The 23409-nt window shown below is 40.2% G+C and overlaps 1 protein-coding gene across 1 annotated transcript; it reads left to right on the top strand.

Annotated features, from left to right (window-relative positions):
- The first annotated feature begins 936 nt into the window (after positions 1–936).
- On the top strand, positions 937–18292 carry Clec7a (C-type lectin domain containing 7A). The gene is made up of 7 exons (XM_051155672.1): positions 937–1003; positions 6743–6859; positions 8416–8514; positions 9524–9658; positions 10840–10991; positions 12542–12660; positions 18135–18292. Exons 1-7 carry the CDS (start codon positions 937–939, stop codon positions 18259–18261), a joined length of 816 nt encoding a protein of 271 aa, XP_051011629.1. The 3' UTR covers positions 18262–18292.
- Positions 18293–23409: the final 5117 nt, after the last annotated feature.

Genomic DNA, 23409 nt, shown 5'->3' with positions numbered 1-23409 from the left:
GGGACCTCCAAGGGGTGCTAACCCACCCTGGCATCTCAAGTAGCAGATTTTTAAAGGCGGTATCTCATGTAGCCCAGGCTGGACTTGAGACTGCAACTGCTTACGTTAGTCTCTCATGTGCTGTGAGAGACACTACACCCAGGTTCCTAATCAGAGGAAAGTAGGAAGGGGAAGACGTGAGAATACGGCATAATGACACATATGGCTAGAAATGTCGTTATGCAGCCCATTATTTCATATGATAACCTAAAAACAAGAAAAAAGAGAATCATGAGCTGAATAATAATAATTGTTATTGATTTTAAAGTACATGTTCTTTGGTATTTATAGACACATAAATGCATAAGTATGCTTATAAATTGAATCAATGTGTATTCATTGAAAACACATTTTTCTTTGTGTTGAATAAAAAACTCTTAATTTCTTAGGAAATATTAGTGTGACTAATACACATAAGATTCTTAACTAATAGAAGCAGTTTTTGATTCCTTTGATTGACGATATATATATATATATATATATATATATATATATGTATATATATATATATATATATATATATATATATATATATATATATATATATATATATATATATATATATATATATATAATGAAATTTAGTTATTTTCGTGCCCCATACTCCTCTCTCACCCACTACGCTCATGCCCAGGGGCCATCATTTCAACAACCCCCTCACACTTCCATGTCTCCTCACGTGTGACCCATTGAGTTTAATTGACTAGCGAGGACTGAGGGGAACTTGGCAGTATTGCTTTACATCCTCTTGTCTGTGTCTTCTCATAAAATAAGGGCACTCCTTTCCTCTAGACACTGAAAGAGGATATTTCCCTCCTTTTCTCGGTCACATGAAGGTCTCATGGCCTATGTCAGGGCGGATCTTCCTCTTTGCCTTGTTTTCTCAGAATTTTCAAAATGCCTTACGGAACATTCTGGGAGGCCTCCCTGTTAAAGCCCGGCTGCAGCTCTGAAGAGGTCCAGGGTAGGGTCTCTGGGGCTGGATGCAGATGCCCTTTCAGTTCACTTTATCTCTTGGGTGCCAAAGCTGATGGCTCAGGCAACTGATCAGGATTGAAAGAAGAAAGAGGAAAGGGAGGCCAGGCTTTCTTCTCTAGGGACTGGCTGTAGGAAAAATTTAAACTGACCACAATTTTTCTATGGCTGAGGTTGTAAAAGCGGTTTTAGCCAAGGTGCATGAAGGTGGTAGAAATAGGCTCTTTGATCTGTAGATAGGCTTCTTTGTGGAGGCCTGCGAATCCTAAAAGGCTGATGATAAAGCCCTGAGACTGGTCATTTATTTGTGAATCTATAGGGAAATAAGATAAGAGAGAGATAGAAAAAAAAAAACCACTTTCTCACACACACACACATTCAAGAGAAAAGGTGGATGAAATTAGACATCTCAACTTCATCTTAAGTCAAGTTTCCAATTTTCAACAAATACATTCAAGAGAAAAGGTGGATGAAGTCAGGCATCATGACTTCAACTGAAGTTAAGCTTCCCAATTTCAGTGCCGTTTATTGTTGGTGACCGTACTTATACTTCTGAGAAAAGGGTATTACCTCATAGTCGAAAAAGGACAATTAATCACGAAAACAGATGAATTCTAAAGTACAACAGGTTACAGGTTTTAAAGATAAACATTTCTTATCTAGGTATCCATTACATAAGTTCACAGTGAGTTCAGAGTGACAAGGCCTAAAAGTTACAAGAATATATGATTTGTCATAATGAGTCCAGGACAATAATTTTATCTGTCTTTCAGTCTAAGAAACAGAGTAAATTCAGACGTCTCTAGGTAGCTTCATTCCATTTTGGGGTCATGGGAAGTTTAAACCAACTTGCCTATATTTATGGTGAAATGCCAGGATTCCTGGTGCCATCTGGAGTGGAGGCTTATCTGAGGTCATAAATCTTCTACAAGGCTATCCATAGTGAGGCATCTGGATGTCCACAAAGGTATTTATTTTAGCCACAAACTCTCTAAAATGTTTTAGAATATCTAAAACAATTTAGCTTTAAAACTGAGTCAAATCAGAAATTCTATAATCAGGGATTAATTCATCTGAACGACAAACAGTATATCCTCAAACAAGATCCTGTAGGAAGGTTTTTCAATCAGAGCTGGTCAATACCCAAAAAGTAACAGTTCACACCAATACCAGATGTTTTTTCTTTTTGGTTTTTTGAGACAGGGTTTCTTTGTGTAACCTTGACTGTCCTGGACTCACTTTGTAGACCAGGCTGCCCTTGAATGTAGCCTTGGCTGTCCGGGACTTGCTTTGTAGACCAAGCTGGCCTTAGACTCATAGTGATCCACCTGCCTCTGCCTCTCTGGGTGCTGGGATTAAAGGCATGCCCCACCATGCCCAGCTCTAATGCCAGATTTTAGAGAGATGCAGCAATGCACAATAGACAGAGGTTGGAAGCAATTCTGGGGTACATCACAGTACAGACTTTGCAAAAATACTAGATGCCTTCCAGAGATCTCTCATGCCTACTGAACTTCCCCAAATCAATGGCTCCTGACAGCATGTCAGGGGCTGGAAGCAGTTCTGGGGGTGCATCATGGCACAAGACCTTGCAAATACCAGATCACCTCCTAGACAGCCCACATGCCTAGTGAGCTCCCTTAGCAGGGTGGCTCTCTTGACACCTCCCCTTCTCTACATTCCATCCTGCTGCTTTGCAAAGATTACATCATTGGATTGAATGGCTAGTGGATATTGAGAATAGATAGACATGGCTCTTCTATGGCACATCCGGGGAAAGTCACTAAGACTTGTATGGCAGAGGATGTAAGAAGGGAAGAATCTCACTCATAGGGGGGTGGGGATTAAGGGGAAAATGGGAGGGAGGGAGGAATGGGAGGATACAAGGGATGAGATAACCATTGAGATGTAAAATGAATAAATTAATAAAATAAAATAAAATAATCTCGCTTACTCTCCGCTAAGCGCTCACCTACTCTAGCCATCCACACTAGACTTTGAGAAGTACATACTTATTTGCATATAACAGCCCCTCCCACCTTCACCAGCACACTGGGCTTCCAAATAACGGAAGGCTTCATCTCTAAGGACTGATGGGTCCAATAGCCTGAGCTGCCTACACAAGCTTGGTGCGCACAGTGCTACCAGCTTCTCAAGTCAGAGCTGAGTCTGATATTTCATGGTCAGGAAGAATGAGGAATTTTTGAGACCCTGTCTGTAAAAAACAAGCAAAGAAAAAAATCCAACTTGGCAGCAGATGGTAGGTAAATCCACCCTTATAATATATGTTTGGGATTTCCAACACAGTATCTTTTCTCTGCTCTTGGCATAAGAATCCCAGTACCCTGAACAGTTTCCTCAAGGGCAAGCGTTCAAAGAGATCACTCTTGCTCTCTCTCAGTCTCTTAGAGTTGCAGGTATGTATGTTGCTTCAAAGTGTGACACTGCCTCCTGTCATAAGGATGAGAAGTTTCCTAATTAAAAAGTGCCGACAGACAAGTCCAGATGAAGACTCACTCTGGCTGCCCCTTTACTTCTGCAGTTTGCAGTTTCTTTTCATTAGCACACTCCAGCCTTGAAGAGGGCATTAGATTTTGTTCTGTGGACTCTGACATCAGTTCACATTAAACCTACTTCTCCATCCCCAGACATTTTAGACTTCTGTTTCAGTCTACTACACGCATGTCAAGAGCCCAGAAGAATGAAGCTACTGGAGAAGAAAATGATACCAAATCATGTTCTTTAATTAAAATTTTAATTACTTATTTTTATTCATTTTACAGCCTGATTACAGACCCTTCCCTCCTCAACTCCAGGTCCCACCCTCACACTCCCTCCTACATCTCCCTATTGCCTTATCCTCAGAGAAGGGGAGCCCCCCCCCCCATGGGATCAACCCATCCTGGTACATCAAGTCACTGCAAGACTAGGTTCATCCTCTCTCACTGAAGCCAGAGAAGGCAGCCCAGCTATACAAAAGGAATGCAAAGGTAGGCAACAGAGTCAGCGGTAGCCATGCTCTGATTGTTAGGGAACCCACAGTTTGAGCATGCTGCAATCAGCTCCATTTGTATAGAGGGTGTAGGTCCAGCCAGTGCGTGTTCTTTGGTTTGTGTTTCAGTCTCTGTGAGCCCCCGTGGGTCCAAGTTAGTTTACTCTGTAGGTCTTCTGATCTCTCTGGCCCCCTAAATCCTGCCTTACCCCCACTCTACCTGTCTCCTCCAGCTCCTACTATTGTTTGGATGTGGGTCTCTGCATCTGTTTCTATCATCTTCTGGGTGAACTCTCTCAGAAGACAGTTATGCTAGACTCCTGTCTGCGAACATAATAGGGTACCATTAATCATGCGAGGGGTTGGCTTTCTCCAGTGAAGTGGCTCTCAGGTGTGGCCAGTCATTGGCTGGCCATTTCCTCTATGGCGGTTCCTTCTTTATCTCTGCACTACTTATAGGCAGGAAAATTTTGAGTCAAAAGTGTCTCCTATCTTCCACTGGAAGTCCTGCCTAGCTATAGGAGGTAGCCTCTTCAGGCTCTATATTCCCCCTTTCTGGTAGAAGTCTCAGAGAGGGTCACTGCCATAGACTTCCAGAGGCTTCCCTGTCCCAGAGAGGCCCTCTCATTGGTTTCAGTTCTCTTTCCCAGCCTTCTCCCTCTCCACTCCTGATCCTAACCCTTGTTTCCCTCCCTACCCCTTTCCCATTCAGATCCCTCTGTCTGTCTACTCCAATGTCTGCTTATTTCCCCTTCTGAATGAGACTCAAGCATCCTCCCTTGAGCTCTCCTTGTTACTTGTCAGCTTTGGGTCTGTAGATTGTAGCCTGGTGGTCCTGTACTTCATGGCTAATATCCACTTATAAGTGAGTGCATTCCACATGTGTTTATTTCTGGGTCTGGGTTACCTTACTTGGGATGATCTTTTCTAGTTCCATCCATTTGCCTGCAAATTTTATAATTTTTTTTGTTAATGTTGAGTAGTATGCCACTGTGTAAATGCACCACATTTTCTTTATCCATTCTTCAGTTGAAGGACATCTAGCTTGTTTCCAGTTTCCAGCTATTACAAATAAAGCTGCTATGAACATTGTTGAGCAAGTGTCCTTGTGATACAAGGCACATACCTAAACATAATAAAGGCAATATACAGCAAGGCTATAGCTAACATCAAATTAAATGGAGAGAAACTTAAAGCAACTTTGCTAAAATCAGAGACAAGAAAAGGCTGCCCACATTCTCCATATCTATTCAATTCAATATGTACTTGAAGTCTAGCTATAGCAATAAGGCAACTAAAGGAGATCAAGAGGATATAAATTGGAAAGGAAAAAGTCAAAATATTGCTATTCGTATATATGACAGCAAGTGATCCCAAAATTCTACTAGGGGACTCTTACAGCTGAGAAACACCTTCAGCAAAGTGGCTGGATACAGAATTAACTACAATAAGTCAGGAGCCCTCCTTTATACAAATAATAAATGGGCAGAGAAAGAATTTAGAAAAACAACACCTTTCACAAAGAGCCAAAATATTATATAAAATATCTTGGTGTAACTCTAACCAAGCAAGCGAAAGATGTGCATGACAAAAGCTTCAAGTTTCTGAAGAAAGAAATTGAAGAACATATCAGAAGATGGAGAGATCTCTCACGCTCATGGCTCAGTAAGATTAACATAATAAAAATGGCCATCTTACCAAACACAATTCAAAGTCTTAAAAACATATTAGACTTTGTTTCAGTTACTTGTTCTAGTTTTAAATTTTGCATTTTGGGGGCCTGGAGAGATGGCTCAGAGGATAAGAGCACTGCCTGCTCTTCCAGAGGTCCTGAGTTCAATTCCCAGCAATCACATGGTGGCTCACAACCATCTATAATGAACTCTGGTGCCCTCTTCTGGCTCGCAGGTGTACTTTCAGGCAAAACAGTGTATACATAATAAATAGATCTATTTTTTTTTTTTTTCCATTTTCTGAGTATCGATGTCTTTTTCTCCTCATTTGAAAATAGTAAGTGTAATTTCTGCTCAGGTAGAATTCTTAGAGGGCTGAGACAGAATGAGAAAGCACATATGCTGTGTAGGACCGAAGGCAAAGTAAGCACCAACAAATGTTTACTCCTGTGTATTTCTAGTCCATGACAAGTCCCAAAGAGAATAATTGGCTTTGTGTTGCTAGAGGAAATGTGGCTTTGATACTCACCTGTGCTTTTCTCCATTAGGTATTGTGTTTCTCAGTGGCTAGCCTCCTTGCAAGTGTTGCCAACTCCTGGCAGTTGTGGTGGTATTTAATGCATATTTGTGGAATGCACCCATGCAAGGATGTGGGCATGCAAGCACAATTCTAACAAACTAATGGTGGATTCAAGGTACCCAAACTACTTAGCAGTTTACATAAGCCACACCAATTAGTTATGGCAACTTCAGTGGGGAGTGTAACGAAAATCTTTTAAGACTAATCCGTGCATCGGTTGTAGAGTTCATCTATAACACCACCCGAGCACTATGTGACACTGCAGTTTTCTTCAGAACTCACAACCTCAGAAACAGGATCTAGAGGCAAAGGATGGGAAATTACTCCAACGTGGTTTTCATTTCCTGCTCTGCTCACTGTCTAGACTACTTAAGCTGAGCTCCATAAACTTCAGCAAAGGACTGTGTCAGGCTCTGGCTTCAAGATCATCACCCTGGCAGTTATTTTAATGGGAAAGAACATTCAAGTGCTCTGCCTACCTAGGATCCTGTGAAACAACGAAATATCACTCGCGTATAGAGAATATGGATGAAGATGGGTATACTCAATTAGACTTCAGCACTCGAGATATCCACAAAAGACCCACGGGATCAGAGAAAGGTATCTATTTTCATTCTGCTTATAAAACCTTCATTCTCATTAACTAAACAACAAATGGGGAGACTCTTAAATTGTAGGATTTCCTACAAAAACTATATACTAATATAGTTTTTGATGCGTGTGTGTACCATATATATGTATGTGTATATACACATTCGTATATGTGGTATATCATTTTAAAGGCTGCTGGAAGCCATTATAGATCCTTTGAATGTTCACTAAGCCTCTTTTCCTGAAAAGTACTCAGCAACTTCCACAAATTGCTTTTGATTTGTGGCAGGAAGCAGGACTACTCCACTCCACAGATGTTTCATCAGTAGGAGATGGGACTAGTAACAGGAGTAACAGACAAAGATGAAGGGATATAGTGGAGTGTCTTTTGTTGCTTGCCTCATGGTAAGTGGTGAGGGGGCCAGGAGACAGGTAAATGAACAACATGTGCAACCGTACAACAGTCAGTGCTAAAATGGCACGGGATGAAATCACGGGAGAGTGTATGGCAAGTAAAAACGAATATGTCTTTGGTTGAACCCTAAGTGAGTTCAGGAGTCACATGGTTCAAAGTCCCAAATTTGTTATACTTTTGTAATAAGAGATTAATGTGAACTTTTAAAAGTGAGATGGTAGTATATTGGTGATGGGAGACATATGCTAGATTAAAAAATGTCCCATTAGTGGGAGATAGATCTTAAAATGGAAACAATACAAGATATAGAGGACTTTAAAGGATCTTTCTTCTCACAGAGTGTTTTAGTCTCTTTCTGGGTCACCTACTGGGCAGCTCTGTAAGTTGGGTTTCTGGTTATGGTATTGTAAGCTTAAAACAAAATCAGTTCACTGTTAACTTGAAGGAAGAGTAGACTCACAGGTCCTGACATCACAGTTTGCTTTCTTCTGCTTTTTGGTGTTCACATTATGCAATTATTTTCCTCTTTTAACCACTTACACAACTCCTTTCTTGTGCAATTTGCTTGGAAAATAGTAGAAATTGAGTGAGGGAAGGGGCAAGGCATATGTGTTTATGCCATGTGAACCAGAGTGTCCGTAATTCCTAACAGGGGTATTTCTGTGTATCTTAGCTCACTTCCAATAACAATATTTGAAGATGTTATTGATCCAATTTCACAACCATAAAATAAAAAAATATTATTAAGGAGGGTATGGCAAAAATAGTTTGCTCAAATCATGCATCAAATAAATGAATAGAGAAATCTAGCCTTAGTAATTGGTGCTATTTCTCCTATGGAAAGCTGTTTGCTCTATGAACAAGTAGGGCTTCAGGGAATGAATAATGCCTAAACCTATGGACTATCCTGTGAGCCTGCAATCGAGGAGTGTACAGATGGTAAGGCAATGATACCACAGTTGAAGCAACTGAAGAAGAGACATCCGGAAACTGGCAGACAATGAAGATTCATACTATCAGACTAGACTCTCAAGCCCCTAGAGCCCAGTGACTGATGATCCCTTTAGATCCATCCACTTTTCAGTGAGATGAGAAATTAAAGGGCTCCACAGACTTCCCTTACTCTCTTTCTTATCTCTCTGTTTCCCAGGAAGCCGGGCTCCATCTTCTCCTTGGCGGCCTGTTGCGGTGGCTTTGGGAATCCTGTGCTTGGTCGCAGTAGTGGTTGCTACAGTCCTGGGTATCCTGGGTGAGTATAAGTGAGGGAGGTTGATGCAGCTGCACACAATGATTATGCAATTAATTTATGCTAGGCACTCTCTCAAGGGCTTGGCACGTACAGCCACATTTAATCTGTACATTAAACCCATTGAGTTTATGTTATTAATTTCCATTTCACTTATAGGAGAATGGAGAGGCTGGAGGATTGACTATTCCATAGTTATAAGCTAATTAGTGCTGAGATCCTTAGTAGAAATGTAGACAATGTGCTTAATAAAACAAGTTCTTAAGTATATTGTTCTAGTATTCTACATGGATAGCTGATTTTTTTAAATGGAATGTAGATAAAATATAAGTTAGTGAATGTAAACGTACAGAGTTAGAGAAGAAAATACAATATGCTGTTACTTTCCCTAGGAGGTATTAAATGAGTGGCAGGTAATTTTTGTGAGCCTAGTGATACATAAAAATTAATTTACAGACGATATTTAATAAAAAAAATATTGACTCTGCTAAGTATTGCCTGAGGCACTTCAATATTACTAAGTAAATATTTTGTAAAGAATGAGTAGATCTCTTTAGGTTTCCATATTTCATGGGTCTTGTGGCAATAAAGTTGAATGATATCTTCAGAGAATCTTCATAGCTCCAAATTAGACAAATGCTTATTGAGTGAAAACGTAGTCTATGTATTACATATTGGATAGTTCTCAAAGAGCTGCTGTCCAAAAATAATAAAAGAAAGCAAAGGAGTATTATTGTCATTAAATTATCATTTCACATCTTTTACAATTGTAGTTAGATCTTCTTCTTGCTACTTTCTTCATAAAAGTTACTTATTCCTTTCCGTGTATTTGACGTATCGTCTATGTATCAACCATCTGAGTGTCTTTTTATCAGCAACGTATCATTTATTTATCATTAGTTATAGGCATGCCCCATGTGCTTCCGTAAAATATGGCTGATAGCATTTCAATTTTCAAACACAGTAGAATGACTTTCTTTTTTCCTGTCACTATTGTTCATGATATACGAAGCATTTTGGAGATTCAATTCAGGGAGAAATCCAGAGGAGAAAGACAACATCCTGTCAAGAACTAAAGAGAACCACAAGCCCACAAAATCATCTTTAGATGAGAAGGTGGATCCCTCCAAGGCACCCCAAACTACAGGCAAGGGCAGAACTGAAGGAGCAGTGGGACCCTGGATTCCAGAGGTTCTGTTCCTGGTGCTGAGGGGTGGGCTGGGAAATAAGTTCACATCCAATGACAGCATATTCGAGGCAAGCAGGACTAACAGCAATTCCTTAGCATAACATATCCCATCAGACACCTGATAAAGTGAAAGCACAAGTCCATAGCTCTTACACTTATTAAAAGGATCAGTAATTGCTTTTGTGCTGAGACCTACAAGAGATGATATTACTGATGCAATGGAAGACGCAGTGCTCAGTGCCTCTGTGGAACTGATATTTCTACAGTGGTAGAAGTAAGGGAAACGGAATGTCAGGGCAAAGTGGGGAAGGGATACTGAGGACAAGAGTGCAAATGTTCATAAGAATATGCAGAAGAAATGGACTTAATACATAAATCACTGAGAACTCTGGTTAAATATATTCAATCACAGCATTGAGTTGATTTAATAACATTTTTCCATACCCAGTCTGTGTTTCTGATTGCATTTTAATGACTGACAATATTTTTCCTCCAGCATTCCATCTCTGGATTTATGTCCCCACTGTTTTTAGTTAATGAAACACAAAAGAGTCTTTGAAATATAAATAATCACATATCCCCTCTATAGGATAAATCAAGTGTAATTACTATGTGTACCAATTGATTTGGAGTGTTTTTGTTTTAGAGAGGATCAGTAGAGAAAGGGAATGTGGGCTTATACTTGAAGTCATGGAAGAGATAAATCTAGTTTTCTATGTAAAACACTGTAATTACTCAACTAATTTTAAATGTAATTTTATTTATGTGTATGAGTGTCTTGCTTGCATTTTTGTCTGTGTACCACTTGTATGCCTGGTACCCTAAGAGACCAAAAGAGGGTTCAGATCCCCCAAAACTGGAGTTATAAATGTTGTGAACTGTCATGCAGGTGCTGATAATAACCTAGGTCCCCTGGAAGAGCAGCTAGTGTTCTCCATCACTAGACCAACTCTTTATACCTTTTAATTTTTTAAACGAACTAAAGAAGTTTAATATATTCTGTAAAAAATATAGTCTAATTGTGTCAAAAATTAAGTATGTGTTATTGTAATGAAAACTCATTATTAGATATGTGTCAAAATGCACTAAAAGAATTAATTTATGTACTGTGAACTTCATGATATTAATTTTCTTTCCAGGACTTTTTTCTGGGCCTTGCCCCCCTAATTGGATCACACATGAGAAGAGCTGTTATCTATTTAGCATGTCACAAAATTCCTGGTATGGAAGTAAGAGACGCTGCTCCAAGCTACACGCTCATCTACTGAAGATAGACAACTTAAAAGAATTTGTAAGCACAAACTTCTGCTGTATTTACCTGTGGTCTATATTCAATAGGGCAAGGGAGACTCCTGGACTCACAATGTTAATATCAATGTTCTATGTAAGTGCAAAATCATACAGTAGGCATGTAAAGTACATAATACGTGGTTTTATTTTTAATTAATTGATTTAAAAAGGAATCATGTTTTACTTTAAAATAAATAATGTCAGGGATTGCGAGGTAGCATTTGCCAATAAGCTTGACCTGAATTTGATCCCTAGAACCGATATGATAGAAGAGAAAAAATGCCTTCTACAAATTGCCCTTTGACCACATGAGCACTGTGGCATGCCACAGAACATCCCCCCAAAAAACAAAGAAGTACATGTAAAATTATGAAAACAAATCATTTAAAACAAGCTTTATGATTGTTTGGATATAGTGGTAAGAGCCCTTAATTTTTGTATGTTTGTACTGCAGTTCTCTACGTTGAAATATAGGAGAAAAACTACCCACTTGCTACTTTAAGTATCATGAAAGATATCAGCAATATTATACATTTATGAATTGTTTATTCTTTGCAACACTGAGAAAGACAAAGAAGCAGGTTTTTGATTTTGTCTTATTTTTAGACACAGTTTCTGTATTATCCCAGACAGACCTGGAGCTCACTACACAGCTCTAATCCGTATATTCTGTTCTTTCTTCACCATTCTGTTTTTATCCATCTGCAATCCCGTACCCAAGAGTTGTAGTTCTTGTTAAAGTTAATTAAAGCAGGACTACCAACAAGGAAAACAATAATATTAGAAATCCATGTGGCCTTTGATATCAACCTGTAACTGGCAAAGAATTATCCCATTTCTGTGACCAATTCAAGAGTCGTCATTGAAACCTGAGTTATTTAATCATAAAACATGCAGAGAAGGGCTGAGATGTAGATCTGGAGTAGAGCACTTATCCGGCACCTGCCAGGCTCTGGGTTCATCCACAGCACTGTATTCCTTGGCAAAGGTATTACGAATTTATATTTGCAACTTGTACAAAAACTAATGGCCCATTTCCCGTGAAACTGCCTGGGAGTTGGACATTGCTGGATTTTGTATAGTTTGTTGAATGAGGGAGAATATTGATAAGATAAGCCTATTTTTCTCCCCTTTGGTTTGTATGAGTGCTTCTATGTTTGTGTGTGTGTGTGTGTGTGTGTGTGTGTGTGTGTATGCTTATGTACTGAACCTGGAGAGTAGGCTCATAACTAGCAAACCCCAGGATTCTCCAGTTTTTACCCCCTACAGTACAGGAGTTAAAGACATGCAAGGATACATCCGGGTTTTTAACATGGATGCTGGGCATTCAAACCCATGTCCTCATGTGTTGGCAGCAAGCACTCTTACCCACTGAGCCATCTTCTCAGCCTACATTCTTTATCAACATTATGAATCTGCTATTGCTGGGAAAATTGACAACGGCTCTAAAATGAGCAACTACGCCTCTCTAGACATTGAATGGTATTCAAAGATTGACAATTCTCTGTAAAACACATGCTGATGTGTGTTTGTATTTTTGTTTTACTACAGGAGTTCATTGAAAGCCACACTTCTTCTCAGCCTGTTAGTTCATTTTGGATAGGCCTTTCCCGGAATCAGACTGAAGGCCCGTGGTTCTGGGAGGATGGAACAGTATTCATTCCCAACGTGTAAGTTCCTGTAGAGGCATGGAGAGGTGGAAGCCAGCCATGCAGTCCAGACCTGCTTCCCTGTTCACAGATGAGAAACAGGACAAGTCATGGTGGAGGGTGAGGGAGAAAGGGGTAAAGAGAAAAGGATGGAGGAAGTCTGTAGAGGATGGACACCTGGTGCTGCCGACACAGGAGTTCCCCTGGCATCTTGTCCAGGCGAGAGAGGTGCTGCTGTTCACTGCAGTTCTGTGACTAAGAACATGCATGGGCTTGGGAGTCAGATCTCAGCTTAAGGTAATGATTAGCCTACTCATTGGACACGAGACGTTAGACACACCATGGTTATTTCTTTTAGAGCCATGTTCTTTATCCAAAATGGAGAACAGAAAGAGTAGCTATCCCTTAGAATGAAGTAAAGGGCAGAAAAGTAAAAATCATTAGCATAAGTGTTTTGTCCACAGCCAATGGGAAATGACATATTTTACAATGTTATTTTAAGTGCACATTACAATTGTGAGATTACACTTTTTTCTTCATTGTATACTGAAGACTTTGCAATTTCTATTCATCTGTTTACTAATATTTGTAAATATGAAATTGCATCTCCCAGTCAATGTGTATGTGTGCATGTATCTTTTTTTTTTTAATTTATTCTTGTTACATCTCAATGTTTATCCCATCCCTTGTATCCTCCCTTCCCCCCCCCCCATTTTCCCATTATTCCCCTCCCCTATGACTGTTCCTGAGGGGGATTACCTCCCCCTGTATATTCTCATAGGGTATCAAGTCTCTTCTTGGCTACCTGCTGTCCTTCCTCTGAGTGCCACCAGGTCTCCCCCTCCAGGGGACATGGTCAAATGTGAGGCACCAGAGTACATGAGAAAGTCATATCACACCCTCCACTCAACTGTGGAGAATATTCTGACCACTGGCTAGATCTGGGAAGGGGTTTAAAGTTTACCTCCTTTATTGTCCTTGGCTGGTGCCTTAGTTTGAGCGGGACCCCTGGGCCCAAATCTGCCTATCATATTGTTGACTTGTAGATTTCTAGGACCCTCTGTATCCTTTTATTTTGCTATTCTCCCATGCGTCTCTCATTTAGAGTCCCAATTGGATGCCCTCCCCTCTGTTCCAGTTTCCTAGTAAGTGAAGGCTTTCGTGGGACATGCCCCTTGGGCTAGTATGCAGATATAAGTGAGTATATACCATTTGAGTCTTTCTGCTTCTGGGTTAAGTCACTCATTATGATAATTTCTAGCTCAATCCATTTATCCACAAATTTCGGGAATTCCTTGTTTTTAATAGCTGAGTAGTATTCCATAGTGTACATGTACCACAGTTTCTTTATCCACTCTTCTACTGAGGGACACTTAGGCTGTTTCCATGTTCTGGCTATTATGAATAAGGCTGCTATGAACATGGTTGAGCAAAGTTTCTTGTTGTGTGCTGGAGCATCTTCTGGGTATATTCCAAGGAGTGGAATAGCTGGGTCTCGAGGAAGCCCTATTCCCATTTTTCTGAGATAGCACCAGAGAGATTTCCAAAGTGGCTGTACTAGTTTGCATTCCCACCAGCAATGAAGGAGTGTTCCTCTCTCCCCACATCCTCGCCAGCATGTGGTGTCGCTTGAATTTTTGATTTTAGCCATTCTGGTGGGTGTAAGATGGAATCTCAGAGTTGTTTTGATTTGCATTTCCCTGATGACTAAGGAGGTTGAGCATTTCTTTAAGTGTTTCTCAGCCATTTGATACTCCTCTGTTGAGAATTCTCTGTTTAGTTCTAAGCCCCATTTCTCAATTGGGTTACTCGGTTTCGTGGTGTTTAATTTCTTGAGTTCTCTATGTATTTTGGATATTAGACCTTTGTCAGATGTAGGGTTGGTGAAGATTTTTTCCCAGTCTGTAGGCTGTCGCTTTGTTCTCTTGACAGTGTCTCCTGCCTTACAGAAGCTTCTCAGCCTCATGAGGTCCCATTTATTAATGGTTGACATTAAGGCCCGGGCCGTTGGTGTTCTGTTCAGAAAGTTGTCTCCTGTGCCAATATGTTCCAGGCTCTTTCCCACTTTTTCCTCTAAGTGGCTTAGTGTCTCTGGTTTTATGTTGAGGTCTTTAATCCACTTGGATTTGAGTTTTGTGCAAGGTGACAAATATGGGTCCAGTTGCATTTTTTACACATAGACCTCCAGTTAGACCAGCACCATTTGTTGAAGATGCTATCCTTTTTCCATTGAATGGATTTGGCTTCTTTGTCAAAAATCAAGTGACCATATGTGTGTGGATTCATATCTGGATCTTCCATTCGATTCCACTGATCAACCAGCCTGTTGCTGTGCCAGTACCATGCTGTTTTAATTACTATTGCTTTATAGTACAGTTTGAGATCAGGTATGGAGATTCCTCCAGAGCTCCTTTTATTGTACAAGATTGTTTTAACTATTCTGGGTTTTTTGTTTTTCCATATGAAGTTCAGAATTGAACTTTCAATGTCTTTAAAAAATTGTGTAGGTATTTTGATAGGGATTGCATTGAATCTGTAGATTGCTTTTGGTAGGATGGCCATTTTTACTATGTTAATTCTCCCGATCCATGAGCAAGGAAGATCATGCCATCTTCTCAGGTCATCTTCAATCTCTTTCTTCAGAGTTTTGAAATTTTTTTCATACAAGTCCTTCACTTGCTTAGTTAGGGTAACTCCTAGATATTTTATATTGCTTGTGGCTAATGTGAAGGGTGTGGTTTTCCTAATTTCTTCCTCTGCAAGCTTGTCATTTGTGTATAGGAAGGCTACAGACTTTTTTGAGTTAATTTTGTATCCAGCCAATTTGCTGAAGGTGTTTATCAGCTTTAGGAGTTCTCTGGTGGAATTTTGAGGGTCACTTATGTACACTATCATACCATCTGCAAATAGGGATAATTTGACTTCCTCCTTTCCCATTTGGATACCCTTGATCTCCTTTTGTTGTCTTATTGCTCTGGCTAGAACTTCGAGTACTATATTGAAGAGATATGGAGAGAGTGGGCAGCCTTGCCTTTTTCCCGATTTGAGAGGAATTTCCTTGAGTATCTCACCATTTACTTTGATTTTGGCTATTGGCTTGCTGTATATACCCTTTATTATGTTGAGGAAAGTACCTTGTATCCCCAATCTCTCTAAAACTTTAAACATGAATGGGTGTTGAATTTTATCAAATGCTTTCTCTGCATCCAAGGAGATGATCATGGGTTTTTTATTTTCAGTTTGTTTATATGGTGGATTACATTGATGGATTTCCGTATATTAAACCATCCCTGCAGTGTGCATGTATCTTTTTCCCATTCTATCTATCTATCTATCTATCTATCTATCTATCTATCCACCTAATTCACTTTAATTAATTTAAAAAAATCTTTTGATTTTTATGATGTTCCCTTTCTCTTTTATCACTTCTTTGGTTAATGTTGATTCTCATATTGACCATTACATTCCATCTAGTTTTTTCGTGTCAAATTGAATTCTTTCTCTAAATTCTTGTGATGCTTAGCTCACCCTTTCCAGTCTCTCTTCGACTTTGTGATCATCTGGTTCAAATGCTTTCTGATTTCCACTATGAGTTGTTCTTTGATCCACAACTTACTTTGAAATAGATTTCTCAATTTTCATACATGCCCATGCGTCTTACATTCCTACTTACCCTTTAGACTTTAGGCTTACTTCCTCTGTGGTCAGAGAACACACTTCACATGATGGTGATTCCCTCTTCCAGCACAGAGATTAGTATTAACAACACCCACACAGGTCTTCTTGTGTTTCTTTAAAAGTTTCACTTGGCATTTTGGAGGCATATTAAGAGGCATATGTAGGGTTACAATTGTTGCAGCTTCTTATTTGGTGTTACTTTTCTTCCTTTCTTCCTATTTTACTGATTTTTGCTTTGATCTCTCTCTCTCTCTCTCTCTCTCTCTCTCTCTCTCTCTCTCTCTAACTGTTGTTTTTTTCACTTGCAGCTCATGTTAAATTTTGTTTATAATTTTAGCTTGGTCCATTTACAGAGTGATCAGTCACCACTTTGAAACTCGTATCTTGCTTATTATATTCTCAATACTGTCTATTGACTCCTGGAGTCCACTCAGCACAATTGTTTTAAGACCTGTACCTGAAAACTCTGTGTGTGTTTTCTTTTTCTTAAGTCCTTTATTCAAGTTGATTTGTTTTCATAAATACCTAATTGTGTTTGATAAGTGCTTCTTGTCAACATTGCATCATGAATTGTTTGGGGTTTTTTGTATCAACCTGAAGTTCACAGAGTAGCCTCTCATTTGCTTCCTGCAGGCACTGGTGAGAATAAAAGGCCCACTTCCCCATCCCAACCCAAGGTCACATCATCAGCGCTCAGCTACCTCATCTCTACTAATGCAATCCAAATGAATTCATTCACAATCCATAGAACATACTCCCCGCTCTTCTACAGCATTTATTAATCTTGATTTGTTTTCTGACTGTAACCATGCAGTTAGATGATTCTCTGTAAATTCACAAAATGCGCTGAACATGTTACTACACCTTGGGTTCCAGGGTGGTAGTGACCTAACTCATGCCTGAGTCAAGGTGCTTGATTGTAGCCTCTGCCCTTCCTAGAGCAGATGCTTTCAGTCTACCAATCACAAGGTCAAGAAAAGGTGGCCATTCAGGTAGTAACTTTTGTACTATGGCCCAGTGGGTCCTTTGAGTGTGACTAATTGGTATTTTTTTTTTTTTAATTTCATGCAACTGATAATAGTAGTATTTCTTTTTTTTAAAGTAATTTTCTTACCTTAATTATAAAGACAAGTCTATTACCACTTGAGGATTAATACAATCTAAATTAAAGATTCCTTTTCTTTTTTTAATTTATTTTTATTTGGTTTATACAGATTACATTTCAGTTGTTAGCCCCTCACTTGTATCCTCCTATTCCTCTCTCTCTCCCTCTTTCACCCCTCCCTCTTTTGCCCCTCCCGTAGGTCTGTGACAGAAGGAGACATATTCCCCCACCATATGGTCACAGCCTATCAAGTCCTATCCTGGTAGCCTGCTTATCCTTTCTCTGACTGCCTCCAGGCCTCCTCAGCAAGTGGAAGTGGTCAAATATGGGACACCAGAGTTCATGTCAGAGTCAGTCCCCACTCTCCACACAGCTGTGGATAATGTCCTGTCCGTTGGCTAGATCTGAATAGGGGTTCAAGGCTTACAGCATGTATTGTCTTTGATTGGTGCAATAGTTTGAGTAGACACCCCTGGGTCTAGATCCTCCCATCATGATGTTCTTCTTGTAGATTTCTAGGACCTTCTGGATCCTTCTATTTCCCCACTTCCTATTGGGACTCTAGGTGAGAGAAGTTTGAAAGATTCCTTTTTTAATAATGTACATGCCTCAAAACTATGTTTTACCAATGTCCTTAAACTTTCTATCTCCATTAAAGTCCTCGCTGGGTCTCCAATTGTTCGAATTGACTCATTGTATTTCCTTTTAACAGATTTGAAATCAGAAATACAGGCTCCCAAGAAAGCTTACTACACAACTGTGTATGGATTCATGGGTCAGAGGTCTACAACCAAATCTGCAATATTTCCTCACTGAGCATCTGTGAGAAGCAGCTGTAAATGTAATGTGTGTAAAGGAAGGTGTAAGGATGGCACACAGCAGCAGCAGCAACAACAATAACAATAACAGCAACAGAACAGAAAAGGAAAGGAATGGTGACTATTGAAAATCAGAGAAAATGCTAAGATGCTAGGTGTGGGCCATATGAACTGTGCCACCAGGAAACTGGCATGGAGCTAGAGCAAGGTTGAGATGTGTTCAAAAACTCAATCTTGAGACCAGCAGCAGCAAGGATCTCTCCCTCCCTGTTCTGTGCCTGCACGCCCCAGAACGCATAGCCTTACGACTTCCACCCTTGCAATTCTTGAAGCAGTCACATAGCCTAGCACCTGGAATTCCTCTCCATGCAAATAAAGCATCCACAGCATCTCAACCACAGCCAATGATACACACCCACCAGGAAAACCGTTTCCTACTCCCCACGGTTCACATAGCCCTTGTTCACCAGAATAAATTGTACACACTCGGTTTTACTGACTATCACTTTAGAGAGCTGTAGCACTAAACTCTTTGGAGAAGGCCTTCTCCCGCCGCACTCCTCGTTGGACCTGGATATTTCAGATCTACCCATTCCAGCTCTGATTCATCCCTCCCAGCTCAGTGCCCAACAGCGCCTGGATATCCCAAGGGAAGAACCGTAGCCCCCAAGACCACAGCTAGACCTTGGCAAACTTTAACTTTAGCTGATAACTTGGATGAAGGAGCTGAGACTTCTGCACTTGGCAGTTCATAAAGAAGGCAGCACCATCTTCAAGGTAGTAAGCCACTAAACATGGGCTGAAGGAAGCTCAGAAATACAGAGAGTGAGTGAACTTGAGGTACCCAGATCCAAATAGTACAACCAGAACAAAAGCCCTATAGTGGTCAGGGAACATTGAGAAGAGGGGAGCTGAAGACGGTAAGAGCTAAGGGAACAGGATACCTACTGCTAGTGTTTTCTAGACAGGACACTGAAGGTGTATCTAGGAACTATCAATGATACAGTCCATTAAACAAGACCTGCATAATGACAACTTTAGTTAGCATGCCAACATGGATGTATAGTTTTCACAAGGTCCTACCCCATACGTGAAGAACTACAGGCAATGAATGATGCTAAAAGAGAAGATCTTTCTCTGAGAACAAGCCTCCTAATGCGTTACTGAATCCCAAGTGGTCCACACTAAACACATGCACAGACCAGCAACATGAAGTGGACTAGTAGGACACACACACAGACACACACACACACACACACACACACACACACACACACACCACACCATGCTCTCTCTCTCTCTCACACACACACACACACACCACTACCACCCCAAACACAAATATTACTCGAGTATACACTGTGTTTGTGTGATTTCCTTAGAGTCTAGCAGCACATCAGACATAGGCAGAAGGCAAAATGCACTCCTAAATTAATAAGTGAAGAAATGGGGGAAGAAATTTTTCACTACAAATAAAGCTTTTATTTTCATCCACATGATCACTATTAGAATAAGCATCACCCAAAAGCAGTGGCCCCAACTTCTTCCTCAATTAGATAAGCCAGAGAGTCTGTCCACCTTGTGTCCTATAGCAGAATGTGGTATAACAGAGGCGCTGCTCTTACAGGAAGCATGTCCTTAAGTATTATAATTTGACAGATAAATCAGATATGATAATGAGTATTTTAAAAAACATCTAGTCAGGATTAGTGTTTTGGAGCACAGAACATATTTTATTTTTTAATACATACTGTTTTGCAGTTAACAACTAAATCCTTAGTCATTCCTTTACAAAAGCATGATTGAAATGTGACTGTTTTCCAGTGTGATTTGTCTTGTTAACTTCTAAGATCCTCCATTAAATCCACCTGTATTTCCAGTGGGGGTTTCCAAATTGCTGGGAAACTGTTTGCAGCTTCCTTACATTGATTAATATGTGGACAGAAATTGTGCTAAGTCCATTGTATTGTTGACTTGAAAATGATTGATTTTATGTCACTGTCACCTCAATTGAAAACCTGCTTATTAAAATATCGTTGGTCTCTGAATAACCCGCCTATGTGGGTTTGCCTTCTCTCTAAAAGGGTTGATTGGTTTGATACTAGTTAGGGATTGTGTATACTCCACAGCATTTCGCCGAAGCGTAAACTTGGATTCTTAAAGATTTTGAAAAGTCTTGGAGGAAAAATTTAAATTGTCAACATCTGAAAATACTATAGAGAGGACAGTGATAGATAAGAGGGAAGTGTGACTAATTAGCTCAAGTAGGTAAAGCACAGGATGGGATTTGGGGAAGACATGAGTGTTGTGTATGTGCACACATGAGCTCTTGTGTGTATATTTGTTTGAGTGTGTTCACTTACCTATGCGTATGTGGAGATAAGAGGTTGACATTCAATGTTGTCCACCATCACTTGCCACACCTTCTTTGTTGGGACAGGGTCTTCCACTGAACTAGAATTCACTGTTTCCTTATGCAGCCTGGCCAGGCAGTTCCCAGATCCCTCTGTTTCTCCCTTTCATCCAGTCCTGGCAGATATAGGCCACTGTAAATGGCTTCTCCGTGGGTAGTAAGAATCCCAAATTGGACTTGCATATTTACTCAACAGCTACTGAGCCACCTCTCCAGCCTCAGGTGCAAGTATTTTAGTTTTAGTTTTGGCTTGATTGGCTCTTTCTGGGTTCCCAGAGTTGAAGAGAAATGTTCAAGAAACCATCATCATCCAAGAAAATAAGTCTGGATGCTGAAATCAAGATTTCATTTCAAGAAAGGGCAGCTGAGAAGCCTCTCAGTATGTAGGCAATGGATCAAGTAGAATCAAAGTGATGGCGTAGAGGGAACTGCTCCAGGTGGTCCAGGGTGTCCTGTCACCTGACATGCTGACTGCCAGTTTACATGGCAACTTACATGGAAATGTACATGTAAACAGAAACACACACGTTTGTCCTATGCTGCTGGCTGAACTCAAGTCTGAAGGATACATTCCAGATAGCTAAATTTAAAGAAACACCTCCTGAGGGACTCCTGTATTCACTTGCCTTGGGCAGCACAATAATGTTGGGAGTTGTCCCTAATCTTTATCTCTGGCCCTCTACAGTGTGTTTCAATCTTAGCAGAGTAGCTCTGTTAAATTCAAATGCACCCATGCCAGGTCTCTATTGAAAGCTGTCACTAACCTCTTAACATGTTTCAGAATAAAAACCAAATCTTATAACAAAAAGTGCCTTTACAATTGCCTTTAAGACCTCATGTGCTTAAGTCCCTTCATCCATTGAGGTTCCCCTGGCCTTTCTACTTTGCCAGTGAGGATACTGGCTTCTCTGTGGTGTCTTGGGCCCATCTGCATATTTCTACCTCAAAGTCTTAGTGATTTCTCTTCCCTCTTTAAATAGGCCTCCCTGAGATAGCTGCAGAGCCTTCTGTCTTATCTCCCAAGTCTGAACACACATCACCTCTTAAGAAAATGAGGCATATTTCCAGGTATTCTATTGTCAAAGCACCAGCCTTCTTTCATTACCATCCTTAGACTCCTTGGTCAAATTTTCTCCATAGGAGATAGGGTTTAAAAGAGCCAAATACTTTTATACCCAAAAGACTTTGTCCCTATAGCACAGCATGCTTTAAAAAGTATTCTCATTATTGTTGTAATGAATAAATTTAAGGAACATAATACAAATGTGCACGCGTGTGGTCAAAACATTGGCAAGGGTCCTACTTGAATAACTACAGCATGACAAGCAGTCTGGTTACTGTTTTTTGTTTCTTGAGAAACTATTTTTCTGCTCTATTTGTAATTTCTTTCCTCTTCTCACACACTCCACACTTCCCTCTCCCACTGCCTTGTCTTCCTCTTTCCCTTCCTCCCTCCCTTCCTCCCTCCCTCTCTCCCTTCCTCTCCACTGCCATCTCTTTCTTTCTTTCTCTCAGAATCTTTCTACATAGTACAGGCTGTCTTTGAACCTGGTATCTACCTGCTCAGCCCTGTCAGTGCTAGGATTACAACTGTGTACTCCCACAGCTGCTCTGTAATTTTTTTTTTAACGTTCTATCTTCTTGATACTTCATCACACTCTGTGGTTCACATACCTTGACCTTCACCCCTCTTACTGTCTGCTTCCTTCCACAGCATTCTAATACCCCAGTGCAAACAGACAGAAATATTTTTATTTTTGTTTTTTTAAAAAGTCATTATTCAATAAGTGGTTCCCATTATCACCCACCTTGAATTTATAATAACTGGGTGAACAATATTCAACTTGAAACACATATGCATTCACAGTCTGTGGTTTTGGTGGTCTTGTATATGCTCTGGCTGCTCTAACCCTGTTTTTACGCTAACTGATGTTTAGTGTGCTTATTTTAACCAGCCATTACTCATGTAGAGTACCCATGGTAGAATGAGGAGAGTACAATAGCTCATCATTTGTATAAACATGTATATACATACATACATACATATATACATACGCCTGATGTCACACTTTCCAACATAGGATGGTACAGTATTTCCCTTAGAGGATGTATCCCTCACTTCACCACTGAATTTGCCAACATTTTGATTTTGAACCAGAATTATGAGAAATGCATTTTTTATTATGTATGAATTATCTGGTCTCAGGTATTCAGCTATTGTAACACACCACACACAACAAATAATAGAGTCATATTGTACTGATTCAGGAGGACCTTCTGGGTAAAGAATGAGACTATTTTTTTTCTCATTTATTATCGTAACAAGTGTAGGCACACCTAGCCAGTTGTCTTCGCAAAGTTGCACAGGGGTTAGTAACAGGATTGCAAGTCAGGACTGCTATTAGAGCTCATGATCACAATGTGCCTGGTGTGTTATAAAATGAAGTCCAGATACTGTGAGAAGAAAGAGCATAAAGTTGACAACAGGAAAGAACTTTCAGAACTAAACAGACCCTAGCCATCTATGTGACCTCTAACGAAATCACCTCATCTAGATAGCCTTCAATTTCTTTTAGATTAAAGTCAAAGAATGAAATTGATTGGATGCTCTCAGGGGGCCTCCTGTGGGGGCGTTCAGTAAATGGTGCTTTGCACTCTGCCCTTGGAGACTGGAAGAGTCTCCCCTTCTTCTCCAAAGGTACTGGTGAGTAATCAGCCTGTGATGCATGCTGGGTAAGGCGTGACCCAGCTCTGAT

Source organism: Acomys russatus, chromosome 13 (assembly GCF_903995435.1).
Source record: "Acomys russatus chromosome 13, mAcoRus1.1, whole genome shotgun sequence".
In the NCBI taxonomy this organism is placed as follows: domain Eukaryota; kingdom Metazoa; phylum Chordata; class Mammalia; order Rodentia; family Muridae; genus Acomys; species Acomys russatus.
This window is presented reverse-complemented; position numbering and strand designations above follow the sequence as displayed.

What these genes read in the sequence shown, in the direction of transcription:
- Clec7a (XM_051155672.1), top strand. Translation starts at nt 937, where the DNA reads ATGCCTTACGGAACATTCTGGGAGGCCTCCCTGTTAAAGCCCGGCTGC. An exon ending in CAGCTCTGAAGAGGTCCAGG is followed by an intron (nt 1,004 to 6,742) that starts GTAGGGTCTCTG and finishes CTGCCTACCTAG; the next exon opens with GATCCTGTGAAACAACGAAA. An exon ending in ACCCACGGGATCAGAGAAAG is followed by an intron (nt 6,860 to 8,415) that starts GTATCTATTTTC and finishes TCTGTTTCCCAG; the next exon opens with GAAGCCGGGCTCCATCTTCT.